The 13,782-nt window shown below is 44.4% G+C and overlaps 1 protein-coding gene across 3 annotated transcripts in view; it reads right to left on the minus strand.

Annotated features, from left to right (window-relative positions):
- The window catches only part of CAB39 (calcium binding protein 39), an 85,958-nt gene that overhangs the window by 12,905 nt on the left and 59,271 nt on the right, over positions 1-13,782 (minus strand). For all 3 annotated transcript variants that reach the window (XM_039234591.1, XM_039234592.1, XM_039234593.1), the window contains exons 3-5: positions 11,557-11,721; positions 9,297-9,415; positions 4,230-4,398 (exon numbers count right to left, since the gene is read on the minus strand). In XM_039234591.1, coding sequence (XP_039090522.1) covers positions 4,230-4,398; positions 9,297-9,415; positions 11,557-11,721 — 453 coding nt within the window. The remainder of the gene's footprint in view (positions 1-4,229; positions 4,399-9,296; positions 9,416-11,556; positions 11,722-13,782) is intronic.

Here is a 13,782-nt window from a genome sequence, read left to right on the forward strand (position 1 = left end):
GTCATCTCCTGAGCCCAGCAGATTGAGCAGCTGACTTTTAGGGTACGCCGAATGTAGAAAGAGCCCTAAAAGTCAGTGAGTCTGGGCCTCAAACAGCATGTTGCAAAGACAGCCCTGGGATCCCTGAAGAAATGCTGCTTGACCCCAGGGCTCAATTTCACAGAGCTCTGGCAAGGTTTGGCCCAATTTCCTCCTTGATGTGTGACCATGTCCCAGGACAAGAGACTCAATTCTACCCAATGTGTGCGCTTCACCTCTGGCGCTCTTAACAGAATGTCCTGGCTGTGCTAGAGTCAAACCTGTGCCCAGGTTATTTCCAGAAACTGTCAGAGCTGACAGAAATAGGTTCAACCCACTTTCTACAGGCCCCCACTCCACATACATGAGGTGCTCTCACAGCAAGTCCCTACCGAGTCTTCTCTTCTCCAGGCTAAATACGTCCAAGCTCCTTTAACCACTCCTCGAAAGACAGGATCTGAGTCCCCCTCACCATCTACTGTCTTCTGAGAGCCATCTATTTGTCTATGTGCCTCTTACAGTGTAGCGCCTGGAATGGAACACATTTACGTGTTGTTACGTTAATGGCTCACAGTGGGGCCAGACCATCAACAGCTCCTTAGGTCACACACTATGTGGTCACAGGTAGCTTCGGGGTAGCAGCATCATACTGTTTAATTTTACTGTACATATTCAGAATTCTGTGTATTCAGAGTGGGCTCTGTAGTCAGACTGCCTGGGTTCAAATTCCAGCTTCCCATTTTTTGCTTGACCTTACGCAATACGTCTAGGCTTCAGTTTCCTTATCTGTAAACGAGATAGTAACAATACCTTCTCCAGAGAGTTGGTTGAGTAGGATATGAAACCGCCTACATTTTAGTAATTGTTACACTTAGCAATTATTATACTTAGTATTAAGTATATTATTATGCCTTATTCCCACATTCCTTATTTATTGAGTTGGGTCCTCAAGTGGAAGACCTCAGGCATGTTCTGTTCCATTCTGGCTTCTCTGCATCATTCTGAAGCCTTATTCCAGGATCACCATGGTCTGCTATCCTTCCCTTCGTAGTTATCACCTATACATTTGATAGGTTGTAGGCCTTGTCACCCTTTATCTAAGTCATTAATAAAATGTTCAGCTGGCCTGAGACAAAGCCCTGTGGAAATCCACTAGAAATTTCTCTCCAGGGTGACAGCGATCCATTTTCCAGCACCTTATGGATACAACATTCAGTAAGATATAAATCACTACACTGCAACTCTACCTAGCTCCTGTCTTTTCACTGATTCCATAGAAACAGATCTCTACAATAATTCAACATCCAGTATATCCTCATGGTTATAAAGGAGTAATTCTAATCGTTTCTGTTTGCTGCACACATAATGTGCGGTGACACAGTAACCCTGACATACTAGTATTCTTACCTCCATTTTAACCGATGAAGAGGCTGAGCCTGAATCTGCAGCAGGGCTGGGAACGGAACCCAGGCAGCCATGCTCTTAGTCCCTTCATCTACTGGCAACTATGAGATTAATATGACTGCACTTACTCTTCGTGAATCCATGCTGGCTGTGGGTACACGGTTTCCTTTCCAAAAGGCTCAGATATCATCTCTTTAGAAACACTTTCTAGAACCTTACACAGGTATAACATCAAGCTCCAAGCTCCACCAGCCTCTCTGGGGAATCTACCTTCTTTTACTCTGGAAAAATTGGAAATATATTTGTTGGCCTTCTGATGCCCCTCCCCATCTCCTTAAGTCCTCAAAAAAGAAATCATGAACAGTACTGGCCACTGAGTTGCTATCTTAGTATACATTCATTCAAACTACTGATCTTGGTAGTTTTAATTTCGAGTGAGTAGTTTTAATTTCTTTTTTGGGGGTGCACCTGGGTGGCTCAGTTGGTTAAGCGTCCAACTTCAGCTCAGGTCATGATCTCACGGTTTGTGGGTTTGAGCCCCACGTCGGGCTCTCTGCTGACAGATCAGAGCCTGGAACCTGTTTCACATTCTGTATCTCTTCTCTCTCTGACCCTCCCCTGCTCATGCCGTCTCTCTCTCTCTCTCTCTCTCTCTTAGAAATAAATAAAACATTAAAAAAAATTTCTTTTTGAGACTCGGCACCCATTCCAAAGACTGGTAAATTCAAGTTTATGGATGAGCTGCATGCATTTGCTTCAAAGTTTTTGTGTGCAGAGTGCAGTTTCTGGGGAGGTAGGTCTGGTCACATTCTTCAAGGAGAGCACGAGCCATGGATGGATCTATCCTCCTTTTCTGTTACATAAATATTCTCTCAAGGGGACACCAGCGAACTAGGACAGGAGAGTCCTTCCTCCTCATCAGCATCTTTGGCATGAGGCTATCAGACTCACATCGCTCTGACTGGGTTCCTTCTTGGAAGGATGGGGAGGGAAGGTCTGTTTTGATAGGTCCCATGCCTCTCTCTCACATGCTGTCTTGGTTTTGGGCTCTACCTGACTTTGTGTCTTAGAGAGCTCTCTGTTCAGGGGCTTCTTTCAAGAGCGCTGCCCTTTCTGAGATACAGAAGCCAAGCCAGCTTCTCGACACAGTCTCTTCCAGAGTCCATCCTTTGAATCCTGAATCGTCTTTGGAAGTTTCCCTTCTTCAGGGACACATTACCTGCCTGGCTCTGGCCAGTCTTTCCCTCCCTGGCTTAACATGAGGTGACAGGGCTGTTTTACCCACAGTGATTCCATCGCCACCATCTTCTCCTTGGGGAGAATGTAATGCAAAGAAGTGGCCCTGACTGAGGGCTGAAATTAATGAAATTATCAGCCAGGCCAATCGAAACTGTCAGATTCTGCGAATCACATTGCTGGCACAGTGTTAACACGTCTCCGTTACCTGTCAGCCAGCCGTGCCACCCGCGCCAGGAGCATGGCATTGGGCACTCCACAGGGCCTGGAGGTATGACTGCACCTCCTCCTCCCCCGCAGCTCAAGGCTTGCTTTCTACAGAAGGATCTCTTCCCAACATGTGCTGCTACCATACCTCCCTCCATACAGGCCTGCTGCTTTTGAATGGAACAACCCCTTCCACCAATATATCCTACTTGTGAGTCCTATCCCCGAAATGCAGTGATACAAAAGACATCAGATTTGTCGCTTTAGGTTATAATCTTGAATTCATTTCATTTTGCTTTGTAAATTGACATATAAATATCTGAGATCTTACCTAAGGCTTCTGACATCCTCTTTAATGGTTTCAGGAAAATAAATCCTCGGGCACTTCTCACGCTATTACCTTATTCTCATTCCAGGTGAAACCCTAACGGCCAGGTTCCCAGGTTTTCATCCTGTGTTAAGGGTGTTCATTCACTGTGAGGGATACATTTTACCCAGAGACCACGGCATGTGCTCATTATCTCAAGGGCTCTTTATCCTCATAAAACTGAACCCTCATGAGGAGTGGCTACTGCTCACAGACGAGTGTTCATGGTCCCTGGGCCCAGGAGTCTGCAGGTTAGTACGTTAAATTCCAATTACATTAAAGTCACGGTTCTAAATAGTCATTTGTGAGGTCATTTTATATAACGGAATGTAACATATAAAAATGAAAATGTGCATGCTATGCTGTACAGCGCTATCGAGTGCTATGTGCACTTAATTTATGCAAATATAGACCAGGCAACAGGGTGCACAGGGAAGGGAGGCTACAGAAAAACGTGAACAGTGCGGGCGGTTCTGCTCCCCTTGCCTCCAGCGTTCAATAAATAAGCTTCGGCATGAGCATGGGATGGAGAGCTAAGTCCGCTGATGCCTGGGGCCTGTCCACAGTGTGGACACTTCTGTTCTGATTGTGGTTTTAGTATTTCAAGACCTGCAGACTCCAAAGTAGCATGGCCCTGAACAGAAGACAACGGCTTGGTGTTTAACCGAAGGAACAGCTACGGTATGTTCCAACACAGGAGAGAAACTCGTTTGTTCCACACACTGTGTATCAACATACCGCAGCTGATGGGTAACTTAACAGAAAAGTGTACTTGTGACCAGACTGGCTGTACTTTTAGACAGAGTTTACAGTCTAACTCTTCCACCCTAAGCTGTGACTCTAAAGCGCACACCAAAGTCACAGAGACACACAGAAAGCAGATCTTCTCTCTTCCCGCTAGAGGGCAGACGGGTACAGACTCAGACGTTAGGTTTAGGAAAGAACAGCAAACTGGTTAATCTCACAAGTACATTTAGAGTTCTAGTTTTCATGTTACCTTGAATGTGGCAAATGCATCTGAAGCTATGTCAAATGTTGACATTTCGACATATCTGAAGAAATCATAGAACTGTTCTGACCACAAAATGATTTTGGCAAGTGGCTCATGTCTGATGCATTCTCTTAACATTATCCCACAATTTAGAGCTATTTCTGGAGATTCATACCTGCAAAAAGAAGAAAAAAAACAACAAAACCAACCATGATTGCTGTTTCAAAACCCCTAACACTAAACAGTTCACATTTTTATAATAGGAAATTCAGATGTGTCTTAATTAAGTGACCAGAGCAGGTTAAAAAAGGCATCTCTGTTAGAACAGGGTGTGAGCTCAGGTGGGTTTACTCAAGAGGGTGTGCACACGCACACACACACACACAAACATATTAGAGGGCGACAACTGCTTCAACCCAAAGAAAAATAAAAGGCACGGGAGTGATCACATAAACAAACATTCATTATTTAAGCTAAAAGATTTGAGGAGAATTATCCAGGGTCACACCTGCAAACAGGAATTAGTTTCATGTGGGGTGCTCACAAGACTTCAGAAAAATCAAAAGCTGAATAAAAAAAAAAACCAACAGGAAAGAAACAAAATCATTTCCCAAAGTCATAGTATCTAAGTAGGTCTATCAAACATGCATTTTTACTTCTTTGTTTAATTCAATACTCAAAGCAGCACCTTCAAGACTCTCGGCAACGCCGACACAACAAAGTTGGAGGCCAGATCCTGAGAAGCGTTGCCGAGGCAGCCCTGACGGCCTCTGCAGCGGGTACTGGGGACGCCCCGGCATCTGTTCCACACCATGTCTACGTCTCCCCTCTGCCAGAAAGTCCCCTCTCCCCTCTGTCCCGTTTTCCTCTCAGCCCCACAGCCTGCTCCCTTCCGACGGGCGCTAAGTGTCCGGGACGGCCTTGGCCCCCCACTGCCTCGCAGGCTGCACGCGCCGGCCGGCGTCCTTCCCACGTGGCATCCGTCCCCTCTACCCTCCAGCACTCATTACATCTCCCCACACCCTACTAGCGAGCACCTCCTCCTGGCCGAAACAAACTTCTCTCATGACATCAATTCCACTACTCAGTGTCTCAACAGTGCTGACCTTTGCATCTCGTCTTTGGAAAAGGAAAGAAAAAGCTCTCAGTTCTCCTTTCCACCCCTTGGACTGTTCCTCTTTCTTGTCTGGTCAAGGGCATCCCTCTGGGGCCGCCTGCTTGCTGGTGGTTCATGGCTCCCCCCTCGCAACTCCTAACCCCCCCTCCCCCAGGTCTGCTCCTGGAATCTAGTTAGGCATTCTCTGTGGCCTCTGGACAACTTCAGTTAAAGGTCTACATAGCACTAAGTATCTAAATTCGAATCTCCTCTCCCCCCACAAAACAGCCGCCCTGCCCTGCTTCCTCATTTCTGTATTCCGGCATCATGACCTGGTTTCAGAAACCAGTCTAAAACAGGTCTTGCAGAACCTTCTCATCCAATAACGGAAGTGCTCTATAGCTGCAGTTACTACTAGCCACACGTGGCTACTGGGCACTTGAAATCTGGCTAGTATGACTGAAGGACTGAATTTTAACTGTTATTTAATTTAATGTAAAATGAAAGGACTGCCTGTGGTAAGAACTGCATTGGACAGAGTGGTTGGAACCTTCTCCCTTTATCTCCTCCCAAACCTCCCATCTTCAGAGCCACCACTGGTCCTTTTTAAGACTTCTTTGAAACATTTTAGTTTCATTTCCTTTGATCCATTCCCACAGTTGCATTAACTCGCACCTAGAGAAAGGCAAGTGCTCCATAACCGGCATCTTTGCTTGAGCTCTGTCTTAACAAATTTACCCAACACACTAGTAGATAGACAGCATTTCCACTTTAGGAGCTCAAAATGATTTCTCCTTGCCAATCAAATAAAGACAAACTTCTGGGCTTGACGTCCAGGCCTCCCCTCAGGAGATCCATTCCTTTGGTAAAACATCACCTCCCACTCCGCCATCAAGCACTCTGATTATCTCCTTATTGCTGCCAATCATCATGTTCATTCCTGTCCCTCGGCCCACTCTCCTTTTTCCTACTAGGGAGAATTCTAAACCCTCTGGAACTTCAATGAATAGTCTCACCTCTTTTATCAACCCTTGCCCTGTTGACTAAATCCACATTGCACCCCCTGAAAGCCCACAGTCCTAGTCGTTATCTACAGTGTTATCCTTCTGTTACATGCGGGTTCATCTCAGAGCCTCAAGAAGATCCAATGGCTCCTTTGGATCACTTCCGGCACAGCAACTAGCATGCTGACCGGCGCGTGTGTGACTACAGTGTCTGCTCACAAAATGGCTGGTCCAACAATTCATCTTCACTGATCTGAATTTTATAAGCAGGAGACCAGAAAGACAGGAGTAAGACAGCTTGGTACAACAAGTTGGGCAGGTTTTGAGTGGTATGTCAAGGTTGTCTTAAATGATTAAGCCATAAACTATCAAGTACGAGGCAAACAGTTATGCTGTACACCCTGTGAGCACTCGAGTGGAGAGCACAGGAACGTTTAAGTCGCCAGGGGAAACCTGCTGCTTCGAGACGTAGCCTAACAGTAGCAACAAGATTATGTTGAAACGCACACTGACTCCCCCGGATGGCTAATGTCAAAGTACTTACGGCCTATGCAGGTAGTCACACTGCAGGAGAGTAGTCTAGACTCGTTAGGTGAAGTACAAAAACCTTAACAGGTAGCTTACAAGGCTCCTTGAAGAAACAGTTGTTTCCAGGTCTGAGGCAGGAATCTGTACGGAACGAGCATGGGACATCTCGTGCTAGAAAGCAAGGAAGCTACCAAACACCGATGAGGTCTTGCCAAGAGGACACAGGGGCCAATCTGAAGGAGCTTTCCAATGGCCCAAGGTGACACAATTTGAATATAAAAATTTGGACATCATGACTGTGATGGATTGAAACACACCAAGTATATTTTTAAAAATCCCCAAACATGAGTTCATATTGACTTGATCACCAATTTAAAAAGAACAGAGGACAAAGGAACATGTTAAATGAAACCACAGGGATGTAAAATTCAAAATATGTAATTTTTCTACAAAACATATGACCCTGTTGCTTCAACAAGTAAACGGCATTAAAAAAAAAAAAAAAAAAAGAAGGCCAAAGAGTCATGTTAACCAAATTCAGTTTGTGCACCTTGCGTGGAACTGGATTTAAAATGACATTTTTGTGCGTGAAAATCAGGGACATCTGAACACTGGATACAAGACAATGTTAGGACTGTAAATGGTATGGCGACTCTGGTAGGGGAAAAAAATCCTGGGATGCACTATGTACTGGGGACGCACACGGAAGCAATCTTATGTATGAGGACGGGAAAAAGGAAGCAGGGCACGTGAAGGAAGAATGATGAATGCTGTTAACTGTCCGAGCTGGGTGACGGGTAGGAAATGGCTGGTTATTTTATTCCCTTCAGGTCTCTGCATAGTTTCTACTCTAAGGGCTAAACAGGGTGGGGAGATGGACCCCAGAGGGCCCAGCACCAGGGACACTGCCCAGGATTCTCCTCGCCTCCCTGCTGGCCTTTCTGCTCCGGCCACTCACATGAGAGCTTTCAACTTTTAAGAAAAAGATAATTCAAAGATAAATTGTATCTTAAAATTCTTACTTTAACAACGTGTATATCATTCCTTTGGCTACTCTCAAGTGAAAACACAGGCAAACTAACTTATCATTTTTAACCACTACTGCTTTCTATGGAAAAGGAAATACTCGGTTTAAAAATACACAAAGGCATCTGGAAGGTGCTTTAAGAACACCACAATTTCAAACTACTCACTACATGCTTACATACACAACTCTGGATTGGTAACAACAAAAAATGAGATGCCAAAAGTTCTGTATGGCAACATCTGAAGAAGCAACACAGACATTCAGAAACAGAATGAAGGAAAGAGAATGCTGGCATCAAACACATACACTGACTCATGCTTTGTCTCAACAAGTTTGAACTTGGGGGAAGTGTTAAACCACAGAGATATGAATCAGAGGGAGGCAGGCTATAATGCAAGGGGTAGGAGAACAAGCTGATTCACGCCAACAGTCACGCCAGTAAAACGCCTGTCCGCCAATTTAATAGAATAGCACCAACGCTGGGACAAACAGATACACACCAGACCCAGAGCTGGCGAACAGCTCCTGTGTGAAACAAGAGGTGACCTTGCCAGTCAGGGAGGCTCACTGATGAGGGAGAAGAGAGGATTTGTTTTCTTTTGTTTTGAAGTTTTGGTGTTTTGTTTATTTTTTTAATACTAACAGGCTACCACAAATGCCTGCTTATTAGTCTAGTAGTTAAATGCACTGTGAATTACCAAATAAGTGGGTTAGTGAGTGGACACAAACAGGTACAAAGCAAAGAGCATGACCCCATAAACATGTTCTTTGTTGACCGAACAAAGTTAAACTATATAGCATTCAAGTTCCATTTACTAGGCAGCTTTCACTGCCTCACAGCATGAGTGTCTGCCCAAAGATGCTTTTACACACATGATTTAACTGATATTTCATATAAATAAACTTCTAAAATCTAGAGAACAGAAGTAAGACCACAGAAGACTTTTCTCTTCGGTTGCATAGGATTTGAAAATTTAAGAGCTCACGATTCACCCACCTTTAAACTCCCATAGGCATTTTCAAATTCAATTTAGCTCACTGGCTGAACTTTAAGGGGGAAGTGTGTTCAGGGAACCTGGGTGGCTCAGTCGGTTGAGCGTCCAGCTCTTGGTATCAGCTCAGGTCATGATCTCACAGTTCATGGGTTTTGAGCCCTGAGTTGGGCTCTGGGGTGACAGTGTGGAGCCTGCTTGGGATTCTCTCTCCCCCTCTCTTTGCCCCTCCCCTGCTCATGCTTTTCTCTCTTCTCTCCAAATAAACTTAAAGAAAAAAAGAGAGGTATGTTCAAGATCTACGGAAAAATGAAATGACTGAACTACAGAGAAAATGCTTTCCCACATTTACCATTGTGTTTTTGCCTAAGACCATCTTTCTTTATTTTTCAACTGAGAATATAAATTTTGTTATATTGTACATACCCTTTCAATAACATGAACAAAATATTCTGTTGAGTGCAGATGTATTCAACAGTAGGAGTTCTTGTACCAATTTGTCTTCTGAGAATATTGTTGAAAATTTGAGCCACGTCTTTTTTGCCCTATTAGGAATACAATCATTAAAATATTTACCCGACTAACCACCAAAAAGCCCATCCACCCCCCCAATAAACTCAAATTAAGGCATTGCATATTTATAATTATGACTGAATATCTGACTTTAAAGTGCTCACAGATACTAAATTTTCTTTATTTATAATTCCAAATTCTAAGTTTTAATAGTATACTATATTTATCATGAGCAATGTAGACACAAAGTGAAATCTCACTACATAATTTCTAACCCTTAAAATCATGTGGACTCAGATATGAAAAGTAAAACCTTGCTATATATTTACAATGTTCAGGGATCTGATTCCCAACATATGGAACAAGCAGCCTCAAATAAAATGCTCGCGTTGTAAACAATACACCTAGTTTCCTTTCACACTGAGGGAAGACGAGAAGCTGCATGCTGCTGCTATGCTAAAAAATGAAAGAATTCTGTAAGAAGCTGAGCTTTCCTGGCAAGTAGCCATATCCCCCTATTAAGTTAGGTCTACTCAGGAGAGATTTTCTATGGATTGATAATGAAGGTTCTAAGTACCACATGACATTCAGTTCAGGGACCAGAATTATATGACTGTATTTTACAAAAGGAAATAGAAGGACATGACTGTTATACAGCGAACCTTAGACTCAGAAAACTGCACAAGAAATTAACAACCGGAGAACTGAACCCCAGGAGAGGTCTCAGAAAGGCCGCTTGTTACGGGGCTGACGAGCTTGCAGGGAAGTGAGTGAGATGCCAGCTCTCCAGCGCCAGAGCCATCCTGGGGCCTGTGCTCGATCAGGAGCAGCAACGGCAGTCTCTAAGAATCCAACCCAAAGGCACACACTTCTTATAAATTTAAGTCACTAAAGTCCCAAATGAGTATTAAATTCAGTGTCCACGTTGGGGAATGAGATGGGTGGACAAAAGAGAAGGAACTGGATGTTCCAGTGTGTTCCCCACTTTGCAGGAAATAAAAACTGTTGTTGGTGGAATTTGATACACTATTAAAAATACATGAAATCAGCTCTCTAAATGGAAATATCATTTTTATATGTTCTGCAGGATAGCAATAAATTTCTGTTGTCCTTTATTATCAATATTATTCAAGCAACCTACGAACCGCACTCTCTCATGACTCTTCAAAACTGAATCTGGCTATGGATGTGCCATTCTCTCTCCTGGTTTTTCAGGCCCCTGCACAGACATCTAATCGATTGGTCTGGATGATGAAGACTGGGGCTTCAAACAAGGCCCCCGGGACAAAGACTCAGAGGAAGCTGCTCGCAAGCCTGCAAGAGCCCTGCGTTACACGTATACTCCTCAGACTACGTTTCAGACTGGTATCAAGGACCATTATTCTCACTGTCAAAGTCACTAAATATCTAACACGGCATGGCTCAGCTATGTAAGTGTGGGCAATAACAGCAGATGCCCACCAGGGCCAGGCAGGAGATGCCGATGGGCCCAGCAGGCCTTGAGATAGAACAGCAAGCTGCGTGTGCAGCACTCCAAGCGTGTCACGGCACAGTGGCTGCTCTGTTCCAGCTGAGGGGCCACGGGGGCCCATAGGCTCAATGTTGCCAGAGCCAGAATTTTCAAGGGAAGCCAGAAATTCAAAACTGTATATAAAATCTCCTGCTATTTAACTGTTATCCTAATTTAAACATTTAAAAGTAGTGCCAAGCAAACAAAACGCATGATCTCTGCTGTAATGAGTTCTCAACAGGTTAAAAAAAAACAAACAAACCAAGAACATAACTGGATGTCTTCAAAAATCTCTTTACCTCTAAAAGTCTAACATTCTACAGTCTTCTTTAGATTTATTATTCTCTGAGAACCAAAGGCCAGTGAATTATGTAAAACAGCAGGTGTTTATTAAATACGACGTAAACAAAAGGGCACAATGAATCCTAAGAAGCTTCATATGGGATGTGATGGAGCAGGAGAGAGACCTGGCCCAAGCCTGGGGCACCCCTGAGCTCCTGCCCAGCTCTGCTAATCAGGCGGGCAGCCCGGGCATGCTTACAGGTCAGTAACCCCTGAGCCAAGAGCTCGACAGGAATCTTAGGATGTTTCAAAGGACAGAACACCAGGAAAAGGATCATGAATAAGGTACTGTTTTTGAAAAATGAGAAACTGATTTCTGACCTCAAAGTCAATGAGCTGTAAGTCTGCCACCAGGGTGCTCAGGAGGCCGCTGTTGTAGAGCTCCTGAGCGAGCTGCGCCACCGCCTCCGTCTGCGGCTCCTTCTCATTCGTGCCATACAGGATTTCTTTCATGGCAACCAGGTTTTTGGAAACTTCTTCTGTGGCCTGATTTGGGGGGAGAGAAGAGAAACAATTCATTTTAAAAAACCATATATTAGCACACTTAACGATTGTTAAATATCTTCTCTCCATATTACCTTCCTGGAGAGCTACGTGAAAGACACCGAAGGCGCACAAGCGTGGTCCCTGCTCCGGGGAGCTGAGCACTGCGGGTGTGTGCACACATGTGGGCACCGACACGCGTGTTCGAGAGGGGAGGCCCGCAGAGTACAACACGCACACCCGAATACTGCGGGCAGTGTTACTGTGGCAGGAACAGAACAGGGCGGGAAGGCTTACTTCCGCCTCACGTGGGGGGAGAGAACACCGAAGAGGCACCCGCGCTGACCTGAGAACTGGAGACGCTGACAAGCCAGAATGAGGGAGGAGACCGAGGAGAAAGGAGAGGCGTGAGGTGCGCACGAGGGAGCAGGAAGAGCACAGGGTCTGTCGGACAAAAGGTGCGGGGGAGGTAAGGGAATGACAGCAGGGCTTTGAATGTAGAGCTAAAAATGTTAGCAATAAATAAAAAATCACTGAAGAGCCTCCACTTCTGGCCAAGACAGAGGAACAAGAGGCAGATTAACTTCCTTTTTGAAAACAATGAAAAAAAAATAGGAGAAATGATATGAAACAATACATTGTAAACACCGAACTTCAGGCAGCACAGGACAGTGACCCTTGAGAGACAGGAAACGGATGAAGTGAGGCTCACACGTGCCCCAGCGTACTGCCTGGAGAGGGTTCCAGGCTCCGTCGCAGGGAGGGAGAAGGCAGGCAGAAGAAGCCATCTCCACAAGTTGAGGGGACAGAGCTGGGACTCTGCAGGGCAGGGTACGGGAGAGGAGAGACCTGTACTCTGCAACCGAGTGCTGAGAAGCAGGTGCACGGGAGGAACACACCCAAAATCAGGGAACAGCTGGGGAGCTCTTTCCAGAGCCTGCCCATCTCTGGTCTTCTCCAGAAAACCTCCTGTCAGCTTCTGTAACTGTTCTTTAAGGAAGGGGGGGTTGGGGAGGTGAAGCTAATGTTCCAACCCATCTAGACTGGAATGATGCAGAGACACCAGATCACCACCTCCCTGTAAATGTCACAAATGCTATACACCCCAAGGCTACCATTACGAATTTCTGCAACCAAATCAGAGAATTCACTCGAAGAGAATTCAGGTCTTTGAATGACACTGCAATGAAGGTTTTAACTCTTCTCACTATTTAATTTAACATCACTTGCAGCCCATCCTACAGCCCTGTGGAGGCAGCTCTGGAGTCTGAAGGGCATCCAACATACCAGCTATCACTCTCAGATCTGCCTTGTCCACAGATCTGGCAGGGATACCTCCCATGGCCTCAGTCATTAACCAAAACACTGAAAAGGAAATAACTCTGAATGGAACCCATCGTCATGCATTTGAATCATACTATTTTCAGTAACAATCAACTAATAATCTTTGGGCATGGTCGCTCAGTGACTTGCATATAAACATATTTCCAAATCACATGCAAAGGGTTGTCAAATACTTTTGATAAAATAAGAAAACATTTGGCCCATGAACCACAAGGGTTTGAACTATGCTAGTCCACTTACACACGCCAGTACTATAAATGTATTTTCTCTTTATGATTTTCTTAGTAACATTTTCTTTTCTCTAGCTAACTTTAAGAATCCAGAATCCATATATAACATACAAAATGTGTTAACTGTTTATTTTATTGGTAAGGCTTATGGTCAACAGTAAGCTATTAGAAGTTAAGTTCCATGTTCAAGGGTCAACTGTATACTATTTCTTCCACATTTCCTGAACATAAGAATATGAAAAAGTTAATTTGGTGTGATCTTTTTATTGAGCCCATGCTGATTTCTAATCACTACGACTTTCTTTCCTAAATATTTAAAATCATCCTATTAATCCCATACAAAACCTTATTCAGGATCAACGTTCAACAGAATCTTTGCCTTTTCCAGTCTGCTGTTACCACCCTGTTCTGTTAATGCCTTAGATTTCTGATAGCAGTTCATCATCCAATATACCAATTTTAAGCATCCCAAAATGTACTTTTTGGGGAC

This window comes from Hyaena hyaena, unplaced genomic scaffold, assembly GCF_003009895.1.
Source record: "Hyaena hyaena isolate Hyena2069 unplaced genomic scaffold, ASM300989v1 scaffold_86, whole genome shotgun sequence".
NCBI lineage: Eukaryota > Metazoa > Chordata > Mammalia > Carnivora > Hyaenidae > Hyaena > Hyaena hyaena.